The sequence below is a fragment of the Daucus carota genome, chromosome 6 (assembly GCF_001625215.2).
Source record: "Daucus carota subsp. sativus chromosome 6, DH1 v3.0, whole genome shotgun sequence".
Classification (NCBI taxonomy): Eukaryota; Viridiplantae; Streptophyta; class Magnoliopsida; order Apiales; family Apiaceae; genus Daucus; species Daucus carota.
In genome coordinates this window covers 24,526,695-24,552,417 of record NC_030386.2, presented here as the reverse complement: position 1 = coordinate 24,552,417, position 25,723 = coordinate 24,526,695, and the positions used below count along the sequence as shown (strand labels likewise).

Sequence of the window (25,723 nt, the reverse complement as noted above, 5' to 3'; positions counted from 1 at the left end):
CAGAGTACACAAAATATTAGAGTATTGGAGTACAAAGTTGGATAAAATGTAATCTATTCATCTAAATTTCAATTTTTTTGTTCAATAATATTCGTAAACATTTAATAACCTGCACATTATGTTCTACACAACATAAACATTGTAATTTAAGGTAGAATAATGACTTTTATAAATTACAGGACTCTATGTTCTGCAATATAACTAATAAGCAGAACAATAATGTTAATACTTGTTAAAGTTGAAAGATATTAACGATTGATAGACAATTATGTGCAAGACAACTTATAAATGATAGATTGTATATAAATTTGTATAATCAAATATATTATTTATGATTAAACAAAAAAAATTAAGATTTGTACTCCAATACTCCAATGTTTTTGTGTACTCCACTCGTTATGTTAATATTATATTATATCGCTCGTAACCCTTGCAATGAACGAGAATCCTTTATTATTTTATAAATTTATATTTCTACTATATTTTAAATGATGAAAAATATTATTTATCAATAATAAATTATTTAATTAGATAAATTAAATATGAAATAATTTTTTTTGTAAGTCATAGTTATTTATGTAGTACTAAATTCTGAATATAATACTAATTTCTATCCTTTCGACGTATTAATACTTGATCGGAGATGTTTTTAGTTTCTAAACTTTCTATTTTTAGGAGTTAAATCAAGTTGTGGAAGATCAAATCTCACAATTAACATTTGCTGCTATGCAAAACTTGTTAATATCACATAAAATGATCTCTAATTCTCTTATGATTTTATCCAATTATCTTAGAAAAAAAAATGATAGATCGGGCTAACAGCCCACTCAGGGCTCTGAAGTGTGAAGGTGCTGAAGATAGCGGAGACATTGTCACCCCCAAAATTTAATGTCAGAAATAATTGGAAAATACTCACCATCCATCTGGATAATCTGACCAGCAGTAGCAGTCATCATATATTTATTGGTTCCAAATAAAATACCAGTAGTCTACTAAATATATGAACAATAAAATCAAAATAATAAATATAGTGGTGCTGCGGTGGAGATCAGCATTAATGAAACTGATTCAGGCAGCTGGGGTAGGTGTAGCATTACATATTTACATGAATGCATTGGCAAGGCCTTGCTCTTGCTCATACTAGTACCCAAATAAAAGCAGCATGGCTAATTTTTTTTATATGTAATTTGCATCACCAGTGTCTGTCAGACGTTTAACATGGCTAGTATTAAATTTTCAGTCTCACTTCCTGTTAGTCCTGCTCCTTGTGGTTGGATTTGCAAGCACCGCAGTTCTGGAGGATTCGCGGTGCTGAATTATCCAGGCAGTAGACTGTCGCGTTGCAGATCACTAGCTTCTGCGGTCACTGATGTGGCCTTTTCTCCTTCTCCACTGATTCATGTCCCCGGTTCATCTCCTAAAGAGGTACATTGTGTCTCCCTTGCTAGGCAATTGACTACTCCAGTGGAATATTTAATTTTGAATATTTTATTAGTATATTTGTTGTTGATATATGTTTGAAATTGTGATGCAGCAGTTGATAGAGTGTCTGTTGAACCGCGAGGACTTGAGCGAAAAGGAGGCTGAAGATGCACTTGAATTTTTGCTTAGTGAGGCTGGCAGTGATGCTCTAATTAGTGCTTTTCTTGTTCTCCTCAGAGTCAAAGGAGAAACTTCTGAGGAAGTATGTATACACGAGAATAAACACATCTGCTTCAACATTTTTTTTTAAAAAAAAACTGTAATTAGAACTACACTAAATATTAAAGGAGATTTTACATTGGTATCTTGAAATTAAGATTGCAGGATTTGCGAGGGCGATGATGAAATGTTGTCAGAAGGTGGAAGGAATATATGGTGCAGTTGATATTGTTGGAACAGGAGGCGATGGAGCAAACACAGTAAATATATCAACTGGCGCTGCTATACTTGCTGCTGCTTGTGGAGCAAAAGTTGCGAAGGTTAGTTTTTCTTTTTGCAGAAACCTCGTATATTCCAAGGGGCAAGGACTCCCAATCAGATAGAGAAAACTGATAATTAGAATTATAACATATTTAGTAAAGGTGCGTCAATTTTGTGTTGCAGCAAGGCAATCGATCAAGTTCTTCTGCCTGTGGAAGTGCAGATGTATTGGAAACCTTGGGAGTAGCCATTGATTTGGACCCAAAGGTATATACATAAGTTTATATTTGGACTGCAAACAACTCAGACATAGTTATGTAGGGATAGAAAAAACACACCAATTGTTAACAAAACAATTAATTTTTGGAAACAATTAATATTTCCCCGTCACTGGAGTAGGGAGTTAAGGCATGTGTTGATGAAGTGGGGATTGGTTTTATGATGTCTCCCAAGTATCATCCAGCTATGAAGATTGTTGCTCCTGTGAGGAAGAAACTGGGAGTCAAGACAGTGTTTAACATATTAGGTCCTATGTTGAATCCTGCCCAGATATCTTTTGCAGTTGTTGGTGTATACAAGCAAAATATAGTAAGTCTTCTCTTTGCATCTTTCTAGTTGTATAGTTGGATCTGTCCCTCATAATTACTAAGATCTGGTTTCATCCCTTTTTCTCTTCTCAAGAGCTTGAAAAATTTCTCCCATCAAGGGATAATACACATGTAATCACTTAGAGTTGATGCTTGCTAGTCTATGACTTACCGATTGAAACATTGACGTCTTATTAGGCAAGCAAGATGGCTTACGCTCTGCAAAGATATGGCATGGAAAGAGCATTAGTTGTTCATTCAGAAGGGCTGGATGAAATGAGTCCTCTTGGTGAAATTCTTCCTCAATTGCTCTGAGAATCTTTTTCATTACTTCAACAATAAACCTATAAATGATAAATGATTGTCATTTAGACCAATTTCTTACTAATTTTTTTTTTTTTTTAAATTTAGCCAGGCCCTGGAGTAGTGTACAATGTCACTCCTGAAAAGATACATCAATCACATTTTGACCCTTGTATGGATCTCTCTTCGTAATTTCTATTTGTTTTTGTTGCATTGAGCTAACAATCGTGTCAGGTTCATAGTATCAAAGTATCTCAAAGTTCCAGTGTCTTTCTTTGAGGAACAAGGCTGTTGATTCTGCATATAAATATTTATCTTATATATGTCTAATTCCAGTTAAACCTGACCTTTGGTTTCGCAGTGGATTTTGGTATCCCACGCTGCTCTGTTGAAGACTTAAAAGGCGGAGGCCCTGATTATAATGCTGAAATACTAAGGCGCGTGCTTGCTGGTGAAAGAGGACCGATTGCAGATTCATTTGTAAGTCTCTCTTTTTTTTTTTTAATTTAAATATTATTCATTGCTCCTACATAGTCTGCAACTACGTGGCCTTTTGCAGGAACAAGTGTAAACCGTTGCTAGCGCTATATTGTTAAATTTTTGTATAACATGTGATTACTTGGTGTTCATAGAATGGTATTTCTGGATTGTAAGGGAAGATGCGGCAAGCTTAGCTATAGATCACCTTATATATTGACATTGAAACTGTATTATTTGAAAAAGATCTGGCTGGGATATGATTGCAGTTTCCGACCACAGCAAATCGAGTATTCCTAATCTGTTCTAACAGCATTATTACAAATTCTTGCAGGTCCTAAATGCAGCTGCGGCTTTATTGGTCAGCGGGCATGTAAGAACCTTGGCTGAAGGCGTAGCTCTTGCCCATGATACACATCAATCAGGAAAAGCTCTGCGTGTACTTGAATCTTGGATTACCATTTCAAACGTAAGTTTTTCTTCATTTCATGCCAACAATAAGTTTACCTATCAGCTTTCATGAAATCTGCATTTTTGCCTCATTTCTTATAAAATCTGGCTGGTTTTTCATTATTTTCAGAAAATGAAAAAATCTGAGAGTAATCTGATTGAAGAGCATCTGGTTGGCGAAAATGTATACCGCTTTGAGACAAAGGGTCAATAAGCTATCTACAGTATATGCAGCTACTTGAGGAAGACGTTTAAATTCGAATACTGAACTGATATATTGCTTCTGAATTCGATCAGGCTGCTAGCTGATGCTTCTAGTCCAACTATTAGGCATTTTACCATCAGTTGTTTAGTTGGAAAAGAAAGACTATGATGATAGGATAGCAGCGTTACATTATAAAAATGTGATATCATTCACCTCAGAAGCCTCATACAATGCAATATGACAAACTTATGCTAGTACTCTAATGAATCAAATCCGCCAATCTGAATTGATATCATTGTACGCTCTTCAGAAAGACACGTAAGAATGGCACCCTTTAGTAGGGTGCTTGCTCTAGAAGCACCTGCAGCACTTTTTCTTCTGGTAACAGATTTAACAAATGATAGAAACAAGATAACTTAAAGGGAACATGCGATATACAGTAACGTGATAGAAGAACAGCAGATAATATGTACTCCAACCTGATACCATTAACCAAATCACCACACATACATCAAGTTCAAATTAAAAGCATTTATCTACTGACACATAAGATTATCGCTAAACACCGGCCAGCAGACAACGAACCATTATTTATTTCAGTAATGTATCCTCACAGCAGAATTTAACACCTCAGAATTAAGAACTACCAGGAAGAGCTTTGGCTTCAGTCAACAAAGGAACAAGTTTTTCACTCTTGCGCAAGGCAAATACATCTGCAAAACGCAAAGGCAATATTAAAATTATTACAGCAGCGTTATCAAGTAGGCGTGTATTAGTAACTCAAACATACCATCACAGCCCCCAATATGCTTCCCTCCAATAAAAACATTTGGCACAGTCCTCTGTTTAGTCCATTCAGCTAGTGCTGCTTGAATTTCACTCCCATCACCTTCAATACAAGTTCAGTCGTGCAGTGTATATTAGCAATTGGATCATTGTATCGACAAAGCACTTGAAAAGATCAACTAAAGGTTGGTTTATGGGTAAGAACTGAAAAATGTGACCGCAGACTGAAATAGTAATAGACAAGCAAGAACAAATTTATTAATCTTACTGGCAAATGTTCAAATAATATGCAGACAAATAATCAACTTAACACTAAGCCGTCTCTAACAAATAGAGCTAAACCTGTCTATCCATTAAACTAGCGATCTCATCAGTGGATGAGGCACTCAATGAGTAAGGAAGGTGTGACGTTAACTGAGATTAAGGGTGTATGAATAACAATGTCCAGAACTTAAGATAGTTGATTTGGCCAAGGCCTCAAATTTTTCGATCTCTCTACCAACATTTTCCAAGTTCATAAATTTTTTGGATTGCACAACACATAAATGAAATCCCTAATTTTACTTACTAACTCTCACAAACCACATATATGACCACGAAAAAAATGCAAGTGTTATTCGTATGCGTACAATTCATCGAGAACAGGATACATATAACAGATGCAAGCTGTGGAACAAAAATCAGAGGAAGAGTAAAAAAAACTAACTTTCAACATCCATTTCAACGAGCTTGTAGGTGACGCCAAGATCATTAAACAATTTCTTCACCGAGGTGCAATACGGGCAGTAAGTTTTGCTGCCCAATTACATCGATCAAACAAATCAATCAGCATAACTTCCGATCCAAATATTCATTTAAATTCAAATCATTCGAGAAACAAATCATCTAATCACCGATCATTTCTATATCATATACCTGAAGACCACCACTGCATTAGATGAAACCAAGTCCTGAGCCTTTGCCATTGCCATTTTTTCCGTCTCAAAAAACCCTGTCACGGATGTATGAAGCTATTTTGTTTAGGCACACACGCTAGAGGTGCTGTTTGTTACGTTTGTGCTGTGAAGAATTCTCTTATTTATTTATGTTATTGGTTTTTGTTGTTCATTTTTAATAAGAAAATAATTACATAATAAAAATGATAACTGCTTTCATCGTAATTAATTCAGCATTGACTAGTGTATAAAACCATCTATATCTATATATACCTATATAAAGTAAAATCTCGGGCGGCCTACGTGGCGCTTCTCATGCTTCTTCAATCACAATCTCTGCTCTCTGCGCTCCTGACTATTTTTTTTATATTATGTTTATGATCAACCCTTCTGCCTCCTTCTGTCTCTCCGCTTGCCTAGCAGTTATGTTCAGTCTGGGACTTGGACAGACACTTCATTTATCCGGTTCGTAACTGAAGCCTCTGTGCCTACTCGGAGATTTTCTTATAAATGGCCTTCCCTGATAACTATTTTACTTTGTATGTTGATTGATCGAGCGGGACTCTTCGGGTTGGTCGAGCAGGGCTCTTCGGGACGATACTGATGGATCTCCTCACTTCGGATTCTACGTCGGTAACGCCTGTGCTTTAGCTTTCGACGATTGCACCAGAACCGTTTGATAGAGTGCCTCTATGAAGATTTGAATTAGCTTTGGACGATTTTTTCTATATTTTATTTTATACGGTAATCATACTGTTCTTGTGCTGTAGATTAGAAGTGATTTGAGGCTTTGGCACTCTGCTGGTCTAGAAGAAATTTTGAGTTCTTAGTTTCAGCTTATTATGGAGAGGAGGTCTAAGTAGAAATTGCAGTTGTTTTAAAAAGTTTGTAAAAAGGTTTTTGATATTGATGTTTGCAAACCTATTGTTTCTCTGTTTTTCAGGAATGGGAATAGAATTTATTGTTAAGCAAAAGGAATTGAAAGGGAAAAGATTGTGAAGAGACTCTGGATCAAATGACGGATTCAGCTAGAGGATCAAAGCAGGTATGTATGTTATTCATCTCCACGCTAGCAAATCACGTATATACTTTTGCTAATTTTCAGGGTTGATTTGTGTTATATGATCATGATCGTGGGCAGTTATCTGTTTTTGATTTATCTGGAGAGCATAGCAGCAGATTTTTAGAATCAAAACATTCTCTGGTTTATAATTATGCATCTGTAAAGTTCATTAGAATAATGTATATAAATAAGCTTAGCTGCCGTTACTGTAGCATACAAAGAACAAACTCATGAACTGCCTTTATGTCTCCACTTGAATCTTTTTATCACTCTAAAGTGTTCTACTGTAATTGTTATAGTTTTTATATGTGGTTATAGTTATATAATTAAATCATGCATGGTCGCATCATGTTCCAGGATATGATGCTGCTGGAGTTGTAGAAATTTGGTTGACAAGAAGCTGCTTAACAAAATGCCCCCAGGTGACAACTCTGCTCCAGCAGAACTGCAGTCGCTGATGAGCAAGGAATATGTGTTCAAGTTGTCACAAAACAAGTATAATATTGTTGATGACAGATCGAGAGATTCATGGGCGTAAGAGAAAGCTCGCACCTGATCTCAGGTTGCTTCTTAGAGTCAGACCTTGCACAGCACTTAAGGCCTTATTAGCTTCATCCATGTTATAGTGCCAACTTTTTATGACTCATGCATGCCATAAAACAAGGCATATGTAATGAGAACCTGGCTTCTCCTTTTATTTTTACCATGTGACTGATGTTTTCCAATTGACAATTTCCCTTGCCTTCTGCATTGTGGCTCTTCTAAAGTTGACTGCATGTTTGGTTACTTGATTTTTCTTTAAAAAATGAATGGGCTAGGCATTCTGCCGTTTATCAGCCTAGGAAATTAATGAGACTTTGTCCTTTGAGAGAAAAAAAAGGGTGATATTCTTAGATTTACTAAGATTTGTAAATAATAATTATGTAAATTTAATATCCAAACAAAAAAGATTAATGATTACAGAAATATAAATATGTTAGCCCAAAAAATTTATTATTAATAGAAAACTATTTTGGCCAAAATGATATGATAACCAAAAAAAAAATAAACTTGTGCAATGTTACAAAAGTTCAAAATAAATATATATTGAAAAGATTCTAACTCTCCACCAAAAAAAAATATTATTAGTAAAATACTATGATGGTCAAAATGATTTGGTAACTAAAAAAATAATAAACTTATGCAGTGCTAAAAAAGGAAAAAGATATATTAAAAAGTAACTACTTCTCTACCCAAAAAAATAGGGGTACAAGAAAAAATGATTTGTGTGGGAAAATTTTACATAATATTATGCAAGTAATATGATAAAGAATATGTGTATAAATTTTTGATATAACTTGGTTCTTTGGGAGAAAAAAAAGAGACAAAGTTGTAACATTTAACAATTTTAAAGAAATGTAAAAGGATCCAATAAACTTATTATTGATTATAAAAGTGTTAGGGTCACAATAAATTGATCATGAAACAAGGTCACATATTTATACAAATACAATAAGATCTTTCTTTTGTCCCTTCAAGACGGTGGTAAAAAAAAAATGGTGTCAACAATTGGCTCGATTATCGTAATTTTGAATTAGAGAAGAGATTCATGATATTTTTCTACTTCATAAAATTTTCAAAAACCGCGCGAAGCGCGGGTTATACACCTAGTTTTAGATATATTAGTAAATATCTTAAAATTCTAGATGCATGTCACACTGTTACATATCTCATCTTGTTATGTGCCTGCTCGAAAGACAAAGCTCTGGTTATATGTGGAAGATGGGAGATAACCGAAAGAGATCTCTGGAAGCTGCATCAAAGCTTGTTCATGTTGAGATAAAATTACCTTCTTATTAAAATAAGCTTGAACGGAAAGAGGCACCAGGAGCTTTTTGGTTCAGTCGTTCAGAGGGTCTCTGGACTGGTTAGTTTACAGTTTCATGCTTGAATAAATACAACCATCAGATTTTGATTGCCTCGAGCTAAGTAAACTATATCAGATTGATAGCAATGCCTATCACAAAGTTTCATTTTCTTTCATTCTGCATACATATATTTATCTTTAATAAGGTCTAATGTGTAAGCCTAACCATCCATTTTAAAATTTGGTATCCATCATTATACTGTTGGAGACTTGAAAGGCAATGGCGCAGATCATAATGCTGAGATACGAAGAGGAGTGATTGCAGATACATATTTAAGCTGCAGTTCAATGTAAAGTAGTAAATGCTTAAATTTCATTAATTACATAGTTTTCTATTGCATAAATGAGTACTCTTCTATGCCAACCCATGAACTAGCAATAGTAAAACATATGCAAGTGGAACGATACCAGATCATTACTAATTATTATTCCTTTGAACAGCACCATGCATTTGTTTCGTAATTTTCAAGCTGTTAGGCTAATTTGAGTTAATTATCAACTAGGTCACTTTTTACACTAGAAAATATCAAGTGGACCACTCAGAAATTTTTGGTCTCATTTGAATCACTAAAGTCATAAAAAATATCAAATGGATACCTATAATATCTTTTCGAGAAGTAAACTTTATTTTTCATTGAGTTCCACACATTTTTTTTGGCTGTTAGTATAATCAAATGAAAAGCTATGAATTCTACTATTTATCATAAGATATTTAGATTTTAAGAAATTTATTTATTATTTATTTGATATAAATTAAATAAAATAATTGTAAAATCAAAAATAAATAGTAAATAAATTTCTTAAAATCTGAATATATTATCATAAATACTAGAAATCATAACCTTTCATTTGATTATATTAACAGCTAAGAAAAATGTGTGAAACTCAATGAAAAATAAAATTTACTTCTCGAAAAGATATTAGAGGTATCCATTTAATATTTTTTTATGACTTTAGTGACTCAAATGAGACCAAAACTTTCCGAGTGATCCACTTGATATTTTCTAGTGTAAAATGGTGACCTAATTGATAATTAACCATGGCTAATTTGTAGTTCTTAGTGGTCAAAACTCGAGTCAACTCATGAGAACTAGCACTATAGATTTGACCTGCCATTAATATTACTCAGCAATAAGGCTGGCATCATTGACACTGATTTTTTGTTTGTAACTAGCTGAAAAAGATATCCCAAAGTTACCTGTAGAAATTGAAAATGGAAGAGTGGGGATAGATAACTTATCCAATTCATCAGTGACCAGTTTTGTCTATCGGCCTCATCATCTGGTCTGAGATGCTTAATTCAATTCATATTACGTTGTTAGGATTTGTGTAACATGTAATTCTACAATGGTTTTCATACGCTGTATCAGTATAATGGTTACGAAGGAATCTAACGGGCACACACGAGAGGGAAAACCGGAAAAGAAAGCTTGAGGTCAAAAGCTTATATTGACAAAAAAAATTAACTAAAAGAAGGCCAGTTGAAATCCAAGGAAAAAGAAGGCTACTTGTTATAATTGCAGTTTCCAGCTACACAAACCGAACCTACCAAGCATATTCTAGCAGCATTATCACAAATTCAATCGGGTCCTAAATGCAGCAGCTGCTTTATTAGTCAGCTGGGTAGTAAAAACCACCACAACTGCTTCATCGGTCATCTGGTAAGTAAGAACCTCTGAAAACCTTGGTCCTAAATGCAAAAACTGCTTTATTGGTCATCTGCCAAGTAAGAACCTTGGCTAAAGGCATACCTATTGTCCTTAACCTCGAATGATCAAATTTAGGATCACCATCTCAAGCTCACGATTTGTGCGTGTGTTTGAGCAAGACTTTTAAATTTGTATATAAATATGATTTTTAGATTCTGATTTCATTCAGAACACTACTATCCCTATGAATCACTTTTCAGGTCACTGCTGCCAAACAAATTGAATCTCAACCAAATTTTACAATGGAGGGTATTGATCTAGAAGAGCCTACACATCTTTTCATCAGTGTTTAGATCTAATCAATGATTTAGAAATAAATATAACTCATTGGGATATATAACAAAATATTTATTAAAAATGATGAAAAAATTACGGCAACTTCATAATATTAATCAAATCACCATTCATACATCAAGTTCACAATAGTAGCATTCCCTACTGATACATAACATCATTGTTAAACGACTGAATACATTACATCCAACTGTTATTTATTTATTTTATAGTACTGTATCCCCAAAGCTCAACATAGCACCTCAGAATCAAGAACTACTGGAAACAGAAAGAGCTTTAGCTTCAGTCAGCAATGGAATAAGTTTCTCACTCTTGCGCAACGCAAATACAGCTGCAAGAACACAAAAAGAAATAATAAATGAACATATAAGCAATATAGAAAATTATTACAAAGTGATTATGTTGTAATATAGGCATGTTTTGAGTAATTGAAACATACAATCACTGCCACCAATATGCTTCCCTCCAATGAATACATTTGGCACAGTCCTCTGTTTAGTCCATTCTGCTAGTGCTGCTTGAATTTCACTTCCGTCACCTTAATTAAAGTGTAGTCATGCAGTTTATTTTAGTATACAAAAATATTTTAAAATGCTCTACTAACGGATGGTTGACAAATGACAAGTATATACTTTAAAATGTTGAGCACTAAAAGATAAAGAAATAAACAATTATATTTTCCCAGTGATTACAACTCTGTCTCCCGGACTCTTTGATTTTGGCCTTATACCCATGTCGACCGGACATGACATGGGTGTGGGTACGGGATCTGAATCGGATCCTTCATATTGAAACCGGACACTTCATCTTGTACCACTTAAGATCAGAATGATATAAAAGGACTTACAACAACTTGCTTGTGAAGAGTAAAGTCCATATCTGACCTTTCTATGTTATCCTTTGACTATATGACACGGATATGACATATAATCACGTGCATAAGTTTAATTATTCGAACACACTAGTCATAAATATTTTTTCAGATGTAAAATGGATTAAGAACATATAAATTTTCAAAGCTTATATGCCAAGTCCCCGCACCCGTGTCCGATTTTGGACTCACATCCGAGAATCCTAATTTTCAGAAAAATAATGATCCGTGCCCGTGTCGTGCAGCCATACTCGAGTCCTGGTAACTTATGATCACAAAATGAAATGCTTAACTATAACTATAGAGTACTCCGAACTTTTCAGAATATAAGAAGAAACTGTATGTGGCATTTTTAAGAACTTGAGATGGCTGAGTTTGGTATGGCTTCAAATTAAGGTCGAAACAATTAGCAGGTTCGAATCTCTCTATCACAAATTAAAAAACAAACAAACAAAAAACTTGCAACTTAAAATTCTAATTTCCAACTCTAAGAAAACCCCGCAAAAATACCCATGACATCTAACACTGCAGAAGATAAATCAGCTAAAAAACCTGATTAATGATGTAACACAAAATTACAACTACATATTACATATCACATGTGTGAGCTGAGATTTTTTTTAAAAAAATGATAGAAAGTATTCCTTTTAATGGTGTATTAATAGTTCAATGAAGTAAAACAAGGGGGGAGTAGTAGTGAAAAGAGAGGACTCACTTTCAACATCCAACTCGAGGAGCTTGTAAGTGACTCCAAGATCATTAAACAACTTCTTCACCGACGCGCAATACGAGCAGTAAGTTTTGCTGCATAATCATATTAATCAAACAATTGAATCAGGATAAGTTCAGATCCAAGTTTCCATTTCATTTGAATTATTCCAATTACATTTTATCCAGTAATCACTAATTAACATGAGCATACATATATGAATGTCTATATGGCATATGCTTGCAGATGCTTCATTCTAAACATACCGATAAAATTTTATCAACAACAATGAACGAGAGAGAGAGGGAGAGGGAGAGGGAGAGAGGGAGAGAGAGAGAGAGAGGGAGAGACCTGAAGACGACGACTCCATTGGCTGAAACTAATTCCTGAGCCTTTACCAATGCCATTTTTCTTTTTCTCAAAAAAATCCCTAATCAGAAGCAGAGATGCTATATGTCAGTCATGGACAGAAAAATGCGTATATATAGGCAGCCGCGAATGCAATAGCCACACACGCTCTTCCGTGTTTTTTTTTTGTTTTTTTGTTTTCTTACGCTTTTCTCGCCGCCCTTTATCCACAACAACAAAGTATTATTTTTTATTTCGATGATGTCTAATTAAAATGCGATTGTGGGAGAAAAAATTATTTTATTATATGGTGTTCCGTCTATTTATTTCTTATATCCTTTTTGTCGTAAGTCATTTTTAAAAAATTAATTTACTTATAAAAAATTGCTTAATTTTAAAAAATATTGATTAATTTAAAAAATATGTTTTACTGATTATAATTGTATTGACTAAAATTTTAATTCATCAAATTTGTTTGTTAATTCTTGAATTGGAACTTCACAATCCCTAATTTTCGCAATCATACCTACAATTACGGATTTAATGGCTATTTATTATTACCATTGTATAAGATTAATACTCCCTTCGGATACATTAGACTCTTGACTTTTTTGCACGTATTTTTAGAAATTTTAACCGCACATCTAAAATTATTATTTTTAAATTTTTTTGTGAATAAAAATATTATTAATATATTTTTATTCATAAAAAAAATTAAAAATAACAATATTATGTATGCGATCAAAACTCTTAAAAGTCGATGGAAAAAGTTCAAACTCAGAGGGCGTATTTGGCTTTCTCCCTTCTGTCAGAAGTTAAACTAATATATATTATATATAGATAAAATATATTCTGCCATTCCAAAATAATGAGCAGTTTACATGTAGTTTCAGATGAAAACACATACATTTGTATGTTATTTTTCGAAAATTTCTTTTAAAATAATATAAATATTAAATTTTCTTAAAAAGTAATATATAAAATATATTTTTTTATATCTCACATATGTACAAAAATTTTAACGGAGAAGAATATGAAACAAAATTAACTTAGCTTTTTGAATGACGAGGTGAAATAGGTTTGTGGTCTGTGCAAATGTAATGGACTGGCTTTTTATTTTAACCGGCCTTTAACCCGTGCGAAACACGAGCGGGTATATAATTCATAATTTATTGTTTTTAATTTAAATTTTAAAATTATTTTATTACTATATTAATATTAATAAATTGAATGATTATATTAAATTTTAACATCATTTTATTACTATATTAATAATAATAATAAATTGAATTTTAATCAAAAAAATGATTATATCTTCTCACAAAAATGTAGTTTTCATAATTTATTATCAATATATAAATATTGTTTTGTTATTAATATGTGATAATCTATTATTCAATTAATTTTCAATCATCTTTTTCATATTTCGCATATCTTAACATATTAGAGTTTGAAAAAGTTATGCAATGGTTCGCGTTTATATTGAAATAGAACACGTTAGAATTTAAAAGAGTTAAACGAAGGTTCTTATTAAAAAGAGATATTCAAAATTGTATATTTATAATTTTAATTTTAATTTTAACATCATTATAATTTTTTTTAAATATGTAGACTTTTTGTTCCAAAAAGTGAGTACCAAACCAAAAAATGTGAACAAAAAATAAGATTACAAATTATACCTATGTTAATTTATTATTTTATTTGAATTATTGAATTTGTTTAAAAAACACAAAAACAAAAACTCATGTGAAGCCACCAGACTTGTGTGTTTTGACATGAGCCACCAAACTCGTCGGATATTTATTTAGGCTGTATTGAAAGTTTGTGTTCTTTTCTTTTGATCATAAAAATTGGGAGCGTAATGTCAAAATCAGAATAATATTGCCTCTTTTTGAAAGCGAACGCGTTTTTTTCTTCTAGTTAATTTTGCTCTTCTTTGGAGGAGATTTTGAATGGATAGAAATGTTCTTCTAGATGCTTCTTATCGTTTGTTTGTTGGCAGCCTTGTACGCATTCCATGACGTTTTAGAAAACGTTCAGACTGAAAATCGGAATTGAAGTAGTGGGCCCGAGAAGATTTTACAAGATGATTTCCTGACTCAATTTTATCGTCCACATTTTCTTTGGAAAATGCTTGTGTCGTCCACATTTTGCACAAGAGCCCATTACTTATTGGGCTTCTGGACTAAAGCTGTGATGACATCTGGATTCTGGTTGCAAATGCAGTAAAATTTTAGTTTGTGCAGTAATCAGAAATTACTTTGCTGACCTTCTAATATCTTACCTGTCATTAAATATAACACCTAACTTTTAGCGCTGGCGGAAAATATAAAATCAACAACAAAAAAACATAGAAAATAAAGACAATATAGTAAAAGTAAAAATTTATCGTAAAAGTAAAGACAACATTTATCGTATAAAAAAATTTATGTTACAATAGACAAGTAAAAATTCCTTTTATTACAATTTCCACATGTTCTCGGCGATTTACCTTAAAAAATTAATTGTTGTAATTAAAAGAAATAAATAATAAAAAATTGGGTAATTAGTTTATAAAATATTCTTGTATTAAAATTTTGACCTTAACACTAAAACTTTTCAAAACAACTGAAATATCTCATAGAGAATGAGATACTCGTATATGGCTGCCTCGTGAGTACATAACCTGGTTAAAGGTGTAATAGATTCATGGTCAACCAGCGCTAAAAGTTACTCCCTCCGTCCCTCCCATTTCTTATCGTTTGGGTTGGGCACGGAGGTTAAGAAATATGTATAAAGTAGTGGAAAAGAGAAAGAAAAGTGGGTGAAGTGGTGGGACCCATGGATTTTTAATGTATAAAAAGAAGATAGTGGAGTAAAAGTAATGTGAAAAGGAAAAAAAAAGTGAAGAAGTGGTGGGACCTATTGACTATATTGGGTAAGTTTTGAAATGTAAAGAATTGGATGAGACATCCCAAAAAGGAAAATGTAATAAAATGGGAGGGACGGAGGGAGTAGGTCTTATATTTAATGACAAGTAAGATATTAGAAGGTTAGTAAGATAACTTGTGATTACTGCATAAAATAAAATTTTACTGCATTTAGCAATACCCAAAAATTACTGCATTTAGCAATCATGTTTTATTATCATCCGTGTTTTCAAGATTATGACCATGTAACCCTCTTCTTGATAATTTGGGAGCGGTTCTCAAAGTTGTGTTTGAAAAAAAAATTGATACAGATATTGGATTATATTTTGATATTTTTTTATATAGATATAATTTGGATTATAAAATATAATATATTGATTTCATTGAAGATTGATAATAAAATGTTTTCGTAAAAATTGAGAAACGGTTTTCCAAAAATTAAAATGATCTGTTTTTTAAAATATCTTTTGAGTAAAGTCTGTCATTCCAACGGACTTTAGTGATATTTTTATATGTAATACAAGCCTCTGACTAAGTATAAAATCATGATCGAGGATTTACAATTTTGAGAGTCTGACTTACAAAATTAAAATTAGGATTCTAACCGCCATTTCTTCGCTCTTTAACCTTCATTCTTATCACTGTTGGTTATCTTCACTCTTCCATCTTCTCTCCTATTTATGTCTTTTTGAGATTGTGTTTGTTTTGATATTTTTGTGTTTCTTGTTATGAGTTTCGATAACATTTCTGAGAAAAATTTGCATGCTATTTTGGGTGATTCGTAAGACTTGTATCAAATATGGCATTGTGTTTTGGTTTTTTGATATATCACTAAAATATACTCCCTCAGTCCCTCAAGGAAGTTTACGTATACTGTTTGCACGAATTTCGAAACTCTCGTAAAGTTTTAATTTTTTGAATAAGAGCTTAAACTCCAAACTTTTTTTCAGGAATTTTTTTTTTAAAAAAAAATATATAATATAGATATACTTTATAAAGGTCTTAAAATGCGTGTTAAAAAGTAATGCAAAGAATTTGGTGGGATAGAGAGAGTATGAGATTTTGAAATATTGTGTTTAAATTTTAAAAAATCTATACGAACTCTTTAATATTTTATCAAAAAATTTGAACAAAAAAAATCAATTAGAACCCACAGACAAAAAACAATACATTAAAATCTTAGTTGAATACAATCCCTTAATATGTAAGTTAAAAACTTAAAACATATATTTGGGTAATTTAAGTTATTAATGACTTTTGAATTATTAACACAAAATAATGAAAATAAAAACAATTTATATCGAGTGGTGTAAAATTCACGGTTAAAATTTCGATACACGTAATAATAACTCAAAACTATAACTTATGATTTTATAAATTCACAAAAATTGAAATTATTATATAAAACAAGTTACTTAGTCAAATATTCATTACTCCCTCCGTCCCCTTTTACATGTCCATTTTGACTTTTGACCAGTCAAATTGACTATATTTTGACTGAACTTTACATATATCAGATAATTGAGAAAAATAATAAAAATTATATCACTAGAAAGTATATTTAGTCTATTTTAATATGCAACTTTCAGATTTTAAGGATGATGAGTAGATAATTTGTAATGTTTAGTCAAAAATTGGTCAATTTGACTCCTCGAAAAGCAAAATGGACATGTAAAAGGGGACGGAGGGAGTATAATTTTTATTATGATATTTTTTTGTAAGGATTTATTATTATGTTAATTTGTTTCCATTTACTTGAATTTATCTAGAATACATAAATGTAACATAGAAAATAGCGCGAGCACAAGTTGGGTTTTTTAGTTCCAAGTTCCAACATGATTACATGAACGAATCAATTATTTTTTGAAAAAAATAAATAAAGAACACACTCCTGGACCTGGTCTAGTTTAGCCCGAGCTGCTGTAGAAGAAGTGAAGCACCCGCTTAAACCCTAAACCCTTAAACCCCAAATCAAAAATCAAATCATTTAAATGGCGTCAGTAGCTCTTAGAAAGAACCACCATCTTTTCTCTCTGCCTTACATTCTCAAATGGAGATTTCGCAACATCCACGCCTCCACTCTCGCCACTTCACAGTCGCCTTCTCCGGCCGAATTAGAGTTTCCGGTGGCCGGGACCAAGTTTCTTGAAACTTTCACCGAAGAGCTCGAGATTGGCTCAAGAAAGATTGTCTTGGAAACTGGTAAAATTGCTCGCTTTGCTAATGGCGCCGTGGTTATTGGAATGGACGAGACCAAGGTTTTGTCTGCTGTCACGTCCGCCAAAGGCGATTCCGTTAAAGACTTTCTACCTCTCACCGTATGTTATTTTTCTACTTTTTGTATATGTTTTTAATTTTCTGTTTTTTGTAAAATTGGCAAATTTGTGTTGGTATAGAATTTGGTGAAACTACTCGATTGAAATGAATGGAAAAACTTAGAATGATAATATTGTGAAGGAGTCATTTTGGGTTAATTGAGTTGGGTGTTTTTATCGCTGATAAGTTTTCTCCGTTGTTGGATTATGGGTCCGCAACTCCGCATTCAATGTATGTTATTGGGTCGCTACAAGAATCTTAATCGGATGGGTCTTATTATTGAAGGTTGATTATCAAGAAAAACAGTTTGCTCAAGGTGTAATTCCAAATACATTTATGCGTAGGGAGGGTGCTCCTAAAGAACGTGAATTATTATGTGGCCGTCTTATTGACCGGCCCATACGACCACTTTTCCCTGCTGGATTTTTCCACGAGGTTCAGGTGTGTTGGTATCTCATAGTGGGTAATTTATTTTTGCTTTTCATCATTTTTAATTTATAAAATTTTGGTGTGGTTTACAGGTATCAGCCAACGTTCTCTCGTCTGATGGCAAACAAGATCCTGATGTGATGGCAGCCAATGCCACGTCAGCTGCTCTTATGCTTTCAGATATTCCTTGGAATGGTCCCATTGGTATGATTCGAATGGGGAGGATTTCCGGGAATTTAGTCGTGAATCCAAGCATGGATGAGGTTAGCTCTACATTTGTCTTTGTGAATATTTTTTTTTAGGATATCAAGTTGACACTGTTATAAGCAATCTTTATCGAAGCCAAAAGTATTGACTATCTATTTGGATTTTTGTTCCAAGTAATATCCCTGTATTTTGAAATTTCCTACATACAGAATAAATTATTGATTGATCTCATCGGTGGCACAATTCTGAAATGAATAACTTCCAGCTTTTATATTCTGGACATTGTCAAGTATTCACTTTGTACTATTGTTTGTGTTCTGTGGAGTTGTCAAATATTCTTACTAGTACCATGTAAAACTTGGATCACTTACGTCCTGATGCACTTTTTAGTGTGTGATATACAATCAAGCATGACTCGTAATTACTTTATAATGGATGTGACGCAGCTTACTATAAGTGATCTCAACTTGGTATACGCCTGCACCAAAGACAAAGCTTTGATGATAGATGTGCAAGCTCGAGAGATTACGGAAAGAGATCTAGAAGCTGCACTGAAGCTTGCTCACGTTGAGGTGAGTTATTAGTCCTCATTAGCCTTTTTTCATATTTTGGAAAATATAGTAATTTAGCTAAAGTCCACGTTACACAAATTTGCTGATGCAGGCAGTTAAATATATCGACCCTCAAGTCCGACTGGCAGGGAAAGCTGGTAAAGGAAAGAAGGAATATAAGTTATCTATGGTATCAAAAGAAACATATGAAAAAATTAGGAATCTGGCTGAAGAACCAATCAAAACTATTTTTACAGATCCTGCATATGGAAAGGTAAATGCAAATTTAAAAATTTGGTCATATATCGCATTTGTTTGTTAACATACTTATTATATATATATGCACCTCTGATCCCATCTTTCCTTTTAAGTAAGATTTTCTTTATATTCATATCAGTTTGAACGAGGTGAGGCCTTAGAAAATATTACTCAAGATATCAGAAAAGCTCTAGAAGAAGATTGTGATGAAGAAAGTTTGAAAGTATTACCCAAGACAGTTGATAAAGTCAGGAAAGAGGTAAGCTGATGTTTGGATATAAACTTAATCAGGTTACGTTTATTTCTCATGTTACTTCAACACTTCAATTTATCATCAGTTCTTCTGAATTTCTGGTTAAGACAATTATTGTTGAACTTTTTTCACATGCAAATTTCTTTTAATTATGATGTAAAATACTTGGAAGAAATATGATTTTGTATCCTGAACGTTTGTATTCAACTGTGATTTGTCTTGTTGAAGTGTTCACCATCATTTTTTTAGTTATGGCATGATCTCATGAGAAATCTTGTTTAATACCTAGAACAGCAGTTTAAGACTAAGCACAATTTATGGGAGATGAGCAACAAACGTGAATGCTATGCTTCTTTATTACATTAGTTAACTAAATGTCTCGTAATTTTCCAGGTTATTCGCAAAAGAATTATTGATGAGGGGTTTAGACTGGATGGAAGGCGCCTCGATGAAGTCAGGCCTTTGTATTGTGAAGCTGGTAATTTACCTGTATTACATGGATCATCACTCTTCTCTCGCGGTGATACTCAGGTCTCTGCCTATATATTTCTTATTCATTTTTATTCTACTTTAATACCATATTAAAAATATCTTCATAATTCACTGCATTGATACCTTTAACTGTAAACAGGTTCTTTGTACTGTTACCCTAGGAGCACCTGGAGATGCGCAACGTTTGGAATCCCTTGTTGGCCCATCTACCAAGCGGTTTATGCTTCATTATAGTTTTCCCCCATTCTGTATCAATGAAGTTGGTAAACGAGGTGGTTTAAATAGACGTGAGGTTGGACATGGTAAGCCAATTCACACGTTTATTAGAAAAGGATGGGCTTATATAATCAATAACCCTTTAGTATACATGCTCTTTCTTTTTGTTGTCAACAGCTGGTAAATATTTTGAGGATAGAGCTAACAAATATCTGATGATAATCTTTCTATGAATGGAGTGATATTAGGACAAATAAGCATAAATATGTTTAAGCTATTGGTCTATAAGCAAAGTATACCAACCAAGTTACTCACTTGGAATAATTTTGCAATTTGCTTTCTTATGGAAGAGTTATACCCTGAACCTAACAGACTTGGGCTAGGTAAGACCAAGCCACTCCTATTTTTTGTTAACAAAGATGTCTTTGAACCTCCACGTAAATAGAGGGAATTGTGGGTGGGATGTTTACATCTCTATGACTTCTAGGTATGCTGCTTTTTGAACTACAGCATAGGTTGCCGGGTCAGACTTCATCCAGTACATGCACATTAAAGCAACTATCGGCTAGTTCTAGTATTCATCTTATAATACAATTGTTACAGCTCTCTAATTTCTGGTCTAGACTGGTCAAAGGTCTGTTGATATGAATACTGCTTAACTTTCTGACCTTTTAAAGAGATTCACTAGTTCGTGAACAGGTGATACCTTATAGAAAATTCATATTTGGATACTGTATTATATATCATATATGCCAAACTATATGTCCTCAAGTGTTGGTGGATGATACCGTGCACTAAACTGTATATATAGTTATATATATACACATATTTTTAACCAAGGTAAGAAAACATGTTTTCTAACTTAATTTATGTCCAATTATGAAAAGATACCTTGAGTGCTTTGAATTTCAATTTATGTAGGCACTCTGGCCGAGAAGGCTCTGCTTGCTGTGTTACCTCCTGAAGATGATTTTCCATATGCTGTTCGTATCAATTCGGAGGTCATGGCTTCTGATGGTTCTACATCAATGGCATCTGTGTGTGGAGGTATATGAATCTAGTGTAACTAAACTATTGTGACCAAAATGTATCTCTTCTCTGTATATACTTTTTATAACTACTGAAGTAATCTTATTTATTGCGTATTCATTGCACCCAAGTACCCATTGTTCAGTGTCATCATTTTATGTTGGAACTGTTCTTTCTTTCACAATTAAATTGTAAGAATAAAATGGGAAGTTAGTAGGACTTAAATTACTGACACTGACAATACTGTAGATTAATTATTTTTTGTCAAGCTTCCTCTTGAACTCAAGCAGCCCTTTATATGTAATATTTACTCGACTAGAATCATGTTGGTAAGAAAAAGGGGTCATATATGAGATTTTTTGGTTGTCTATCAATAACCCGACTTGCTTACTGGTTTTATGGGTGCATATCAAATAATAGGTAGTATGGCTTTAATGGATGCCGGAATTCCGTTACGAGAACATGTAGCAGGGATCTCAGTGGGCCTTGTTACCGACGTTGATCCATCTACTGGGAGTATAATCGATTACCGTATACTAACAGATATTCTGGTGAGCCCCTCTCACAAACTGTGAGTTTACCTTTGTGTGGAGGTGAAAGTCATGCAAACATAACTTGCTAATTCTAGTTAATTGTTTTTTATTCTATATTGTTAAACATAAGATTTTGCAATTCATCATTCTTGATTTTGAGGAATCATATCTTTTAGGTCATTTAGATGACAGATCTCATCTCCTGTCTAATTCCTTTTTTTTTTTTCCATGTATTATTTACTTGCCCTTTATCCTTCAATTTTCTCTAGGGATTGGAAGATCATCTTGGGGATATGGACTTCAAGGTTTCAGGAACACGCCATGGAATAACATCAATTCAGTTGGATATAAAGCCAGCTGGAATTCCTCTCGATATAATTTGTGAGAGTTTGGAACCAGCACGTAAAGGTCGACTACAGATTCTCGATCATATGGAGCGAGAAATAAATGCACCTCGTTCTCAGGATGACAGGAACTCTCCTCGATTAGGTATGTGTACCCATTTTCACCTCAACTAGCTTTCTGTCCATTCAGATGCCCTACTACTTTGTGCTCTCTCCTATACATCTAATTGGTAAGCAATTACGGTTCTACTGTGAAAAGGAAAAACAGCTCAGAAACCTCATTTCTGGGGATAAAATGCATTCGAGATGTCTGTTCATAATTTAATACTTGTGTTTTTTATTTTTCCTGCTGCTTAATTTTAAACACTCGACCTTGCAGTTATCCTAAAGTATAACAATGATGCTATCAGGCGCTTGATTGGTCCGCTTGGTGTCTTAAAAAGAAAAATCGAAGAAGAAACAGGTATAATCATATTGGATACCCGTAAAATCGTGGCCTTGACATGTTTTTCTCAGCTGCATAAAATAAATTTGGAATTAGACAAAGTACTCTTTAATTTTTGAATTCCTCTTGGTATGGGATATCGTCTTTACCATTTCCTGCTATACTCTTTCCCTTCAGTGTTCATAGGCCTAACTTTAAACTTTCCCAACATTTACTTTTTCTAAGAAAGATTGTCATGGATTGTGTGAAAACCAGTTATTCTCAAGGACATTGATATGATTCGTTTTAGCTGGCTCTACACCACTTCCTGCTTTTGATACCTTCTATTTGTCTACACATGTTTGAACATATAAAAGATACATTGGTGATATTTAGTTTACTAGTTTCCAAAGTACAGCATAGTAGTATGATAGATGTATATAATAGTACTAATCATACAAACATGTGCACACTGTTATAATTTTCTTACACTAAATTTTTCTTATTAATCGTTTATTCATCTACTTCTCCATGAATTCATGTATCATTTCTCTAAAACAGGTACACGGATGTCAGTGAGCGATGGAACAATTACAATGGTTGCAAAAAATCAGTCTGCAATGGAAAAAGTGCAAGAGAAGGTATTCGTAAATTGTAATCATTTATTCAAGTAATCACTTCTGTTGGTATGATACTCAAATCTGATTGATCGAACTGAAATGTGATGCTTTTTCGTTTTCATACTGCAGCTATATTTTGCAAAAGCCTGCAAATATGTTTATTTGATTTTTGAATGATAGTGTCATGTTCTATTTCTATAATTCTATATTTGGAGAAAATAGAAAAGCTGGCAGCACAACTTGATAATAATATTATTTCTTTTGTTAGTGAAACCATTAAGACATCTTATGGTTCTATATTTATGATCATTGGCAGGTCTTTGCCTAGGTTATTAAATTGTGGAGATGGCAATATAAATTGTATATTTTAAGTCATGCCATACACTTAAATGGTAGATACATTTGTCAAAATAAAAATAAAAATGGTAGATACATTATATTTACAATGGCAGATAGAGATAAAGGAGCTGTGCCACATTAAAATGATTACTGTGTATATAAAGTAGTACACGAGATTGAAGTGGTTGATGTTTACTCTCCAGATTGACTTCATAGTTGGCCGTGAGATTGAAATCGGAGGGACTTACAAGGGAATCGTAACTTCGATAAAGGAATATGGTGCTTTTGTGGAGTTCAATGGGGGGCAACAAGGCCTCTTACACATTTCCGAGTTATCGCATGATCCGGTATGCAGAATATTGGAGCTGAATATGACAACTTGCTACTTATTTGTTGCTTCCTACAGTCTTTGTATATATATTTGTATATTACTGTGCTGCTTTTTTTCCATATGTGCTTGATTCTTGCACAGTGTGTGACTGTGTGTTTCTTAACCTGTTATAATGTTGTTTCTTGGTCACATAAAATAACTATTTTAACCATCTAAACAAGATGTTTACATGTCTAACGCCTTTGAGTAGTTACTTGTTAATATGTTATATTATAACCTGTCATCCCCCGGCAAATTGGACGCTGCATCATTGTTGGCTGACATGAACAATACTATATTCAGTACCAGATTACCAGTTACCTTTCTGAATGACATGTATTTATTCTTGTCCTTGCTCATCAGGTATCCAAGATCTCAGATGTGTTATCCATCGGGCAGCAAGTAACTTTAAGGTGCATAGGCCAAGATGTTCGTGGCAATATAAAGTTATCTTTAAAAGCCACTCAACCTCAACCTCGAAGGACAAGTAATATGACCGTGGACTTTGTTTCTTCGACAATGGAAACACCTAAAATTTGGCCACCGGTTAATGATGTTGCTAATGAACAGGATAAACAAGAATCAGCAATGGAGGATATGTCGTTGGACAAAAACGAAAGTAGTGATGTTACCTCTTCCTCATCATCGGAAATTCTAATCCGTAGCGCTGCCGAGTGCGATGAGGTGGAAAAATCTGCTGTTTTAGTTAAGAATTCCAACAGCAGGCCCAAGACCTCGAGTAATAAAAGATCTGATAAAAAGTCAAAAGTAGTCGCACCACAAAAGAATGACCGTGATTCTCCAATCTCTGCCTTTGATCTATTTTCATCGAAAAATTCAAGTGAGTTAAAGACAGATTTCAAATCCAGCTTCAGAGGTAATGGTATGGACGATGGTAACACCTCTGCAAATCATAAATCCTCAGCAGAGGCTCCCATCAACGCAAAAAATCTGAAGCTGGGAAACGAGGTTTTAGCCAAGGTTTATCAAATACGGGCACATGGATTGGTCTTGGACTTGGGCGGTGGACTTCGTGGAATGTATAAATTTGAGGTACATGATGTTATATAATTATCTCAATTCTGCTATGAAGTATGTTTGCTATAATGGCTCTGATTCTCACTGCAATGTCGTCATCCAGATCTCTTCTGTAAGAGGCCACGTTTTGGTCCTGCTGCTTTACTTTTCTGGTCTCGCATTAGAATTTTCTTCCGCATTATATTCCTATACATGGTTGAGATGCGATATAAGATAGAAATAAGCATTTAGTGGAAACAAGTTTTTAAGACGGTTTTTTCTAAAACCATGACCTTGTTTTCCATGCAGGTGGGTGGGAGAAAGGATTTTGAAGTTGGCGAAGAGGTCCAAGTAAAATGCTGTAGCTTTTCTAGCAAGGGGATCCCTGTAATGTCTATGTTGGAAACTGATTAGTGTTATAATTTCCATGCAAAGCAGTACCGTGGATAGACTTGCGGAGAACATATACGGAATTACGGATACACCCATTGAGAATATAGGTTTTTGTATATCAAAAAATGGTGTAGAGAGAATATTGAAGGAACGTTCTTGTATGATTTTGAAGGCACGACAAAATTTTGCACGATTCCCACCCTGTATCTGAGAAATCTCCAATTTATAGATTCGTTTTTGTAGGTTGAGTCGTTCAGATAAAGACATCGTTTAGATAGTTTCTGGACGAGTAAGTAATTGTTTTGTAAGTTCAAATAATTTAGGACCCATCCAGGTCTTGTAGTAGTGAAGAATCTTATGGCTGATCCAGCTCTTTATTTGTTTTCAGGGTTAACAAATGAAAAATGTGTTATATGAAAAATCAATATATTTAATAAAATATTGTTTATTATTTGTTTTTGGTTTTTTAAAGACTTTT

General features: G+C 33.5%; 4 protein-coding genes across 6 annotated transcripts; 2 read left to right on the top strand and 2 right to left on the bottom strand.

Annotated features, from left to right (window-relative positions):
- The first annotated feature begins 1,121 nt into the window (after positions 1-1,121).
- On the top strand, positions 1,122-4,218 carry LOC108225035 (anthranilate phosphoribosyltransferase, chloroplastic). 2 transcript variants are annotated; one of them, XM_017399836.2, is made up of 10 exons: positions 1,122-1,425; positions 1,538-1,684; positions 1,800-1,961; positions 2,086-2,169; positions 2,302-2,490; positions 2,688-2,778; positions 2,905-2,964; positions 3,154-3,272; positions 3,604-3,738; positions 3,850-4,218. In XM_017399836.2, the coding sequence occupies exons 1-10, from the start codon at positions 1,219-1,221 to the stop codon at positions 3,931-3,933; spliced, it is 1,278 nt and encodes a 425-aa protein (XP_017255325.1). In that variant the 5' UTR covers positions 1,122-1,218; the 3' UTR covers positions 3,934-4,218. The 2 variants fall into 2 exon arrangements, with proteins under 2 accessions (XP_017255325.1, XP_017255324.1); XM_017399835.2 differs by having other exon boundaries at positions 1,535-1,684.
- A 174-nt stretch (positions 4,219-4,392) lies between these two features.
- On the bottom strand, positions 4,393-5,784 carry LOC108225036 (glutaredoxin). The gene is made up of 4 exons (XM_017399837.2): positions 5,626-5,784; positions 5,417-5,505; positions 4,715-4,813; positions 4,393-4,637 (listed from the first exon to the last, which is right to left on the bottom strand). Exons 1-4 carry the CDS (start codon positions 5,679-5,681, stop codon positions 4,561-4,563), a joined length of 321 nt encoding a protein of 106 aa, XP_017255326.1. The 5' UTR covers positions 5,682-5,784; the 3' UTR covers positions 4,393-4,560.
- A 4,872-nt stretch (positions 5,785-10,656) lies between these two features.
- Positions 10,657-12,705, bottom strand: LOC108224909 (glutaredoxin). Its single transcript, XM_017399668.2, has 4 exons — positions 12,549-12,705; positions 12,204-12,292; positions 11,057-11,155; positions 10,657-10,948 (listed from the first exon to the last, which is right to left on the bottom strand). Exons 1-4 carry the CDS (start codon positions 12,602-12,604, stop codon positions 10,866-10,868), a joined length of 327 nt encoding a protein of 108 aa, XP_017255157.1. The 5' UTR covers positions 12,605-12,705; the 3' UTR covers positions 10,657-10,865.
- Positions 12,706-17,322: 4,617 nt separating this feature from the next.
- On the top strand, positions 17,323-25,709 carry LOC108192769 (polyribonucleotide nucleotidyltransferase 2, mitochondrial). 2 transcript variants are annotated; one of them, XM_017359249.2, is made up of 16 exons: positions 17,323-17,772; positions 18,056-18,211; positions 18,292-18,462; positions 18,853-18,978; positions 19,070-19,231; positions 19,355-19,474; positions 19,862-19,999; positions 20,100-20,262; positions 21,098-21,223; positions 21,626-21,756; positions 22,008-22,227; positions 22,462-22,545; positions 23,068-23,147; positions 23,669-23,812; positions 24,199-24,888; positions 25,162-25,709. In XM_017359249.2, the coding sequence occupies exons 1-16, from the start codon at positions 17,446-17,448 to the stop codon at positions 25,264-25,266; spliced, it is 2,943 nt and encodes a 980-aa protein (XP_017214738.1). In that variant the 5' UTR covers positions 17,323-17,445; the 3' UTR covers positions 25,267-25,709. The 2 variants fall into 2 exon arrangements, with proteins under 2 accessions (XP_017214738.1, XP_017214739.1); XM_017359250.2 differs by having other exon boundaries at positions 17,537-17,772; positions 18,115-18,211.
- The last annotated feature ends 14 nt before the right edge of the window (positions 25,710-25,723 follow it).

Bases quoted from the DNA above. Each gene is read 5' to 3' on its own strand.
- LOC108224909 (XM_017399668.2), bottom strand. From the start codon at position 12,604: ATGGCATTGGTAAAGGCTCAGGAATTAGTTTCAGCCAATGGAGTCGTC. The intron at 11,156-12,203 runs GTGAGTCCTCTC...ACTTTAATTAAG, and splicing joins CCTCGAGTTGGATGTTGAAA to GTGACGGAAGTGAAATTCAA. The intron at 10,949-11,056 runs GTATGTTTCAAT...GTGTTCTTGCAG, and splicing joins GCATATTGGTGGCAGTGATT to CTGTATTTGCGTTGCGCAAG.
- LOC108225036 (XM_017399837.2), bottom strand. From the start codon at position 5,681: ATGGCAATGGCAAAGGCTCAGGACTTGGTTTCATCTAATGCAGTGGTG. The intron at 5,506-5,625 runs GTATATGATATA...GTAATTGGGCAG, and splicing joins AATGCAGTGGTGGTCTTCAG to CAAAACTTACTGCCCGTATT. The intron at 4,814-5,416 runs GTTAGTTTTTTT...CTTGTATTGAAG, and splicing joins CGTTGAAATGGATGTTGAAA to GTGATGGGAGTGAAATTCAA.
- LOC108225035 (XM_017399835.2), top strand. From the start codon at position 1,219: ATGGCTAGTATTAAATTTTCAGTCTCACTTCCTGTTAGTCCTGCTCCT. The intron at 1,962-2,085 runs GTTAGTTTTTCT...TTTGTGTTGCAG, and splicing joins GTGGAGCAAAAGTTGCGAAG to CAAGGCAATCGATCAAGTTC. The intron at 2,491-2,687 runs GTAAGTCTTCTC...ACGTCTTATTAG, and splicing joins GTGTATACAAGCAAAATATA to GCAAGCAAGATGGCTTACGC.
- LOC108192769 (XM_017359249.2), top strand. From the start codon at position 17,446: ATGGCGTCAGTAGCTCTTAGAAAGAACCACCATCTTTTCTCTCTGCCT. The intron at 20,000-20,099 runs GTCTCTGCCTAT...AACTGTAAACAG, and splicing joins TCTCTCGCGGTGATACTCAG to GTTCTTTGTACTGTTACCCT. The intron at 24,889-25,161 runs GTACATGATGTT...TTTTCCATGCAG, and splicing joins GTGGAATGTATAAATTTGAG to GTGGGTGGGAGAAAGGATTT.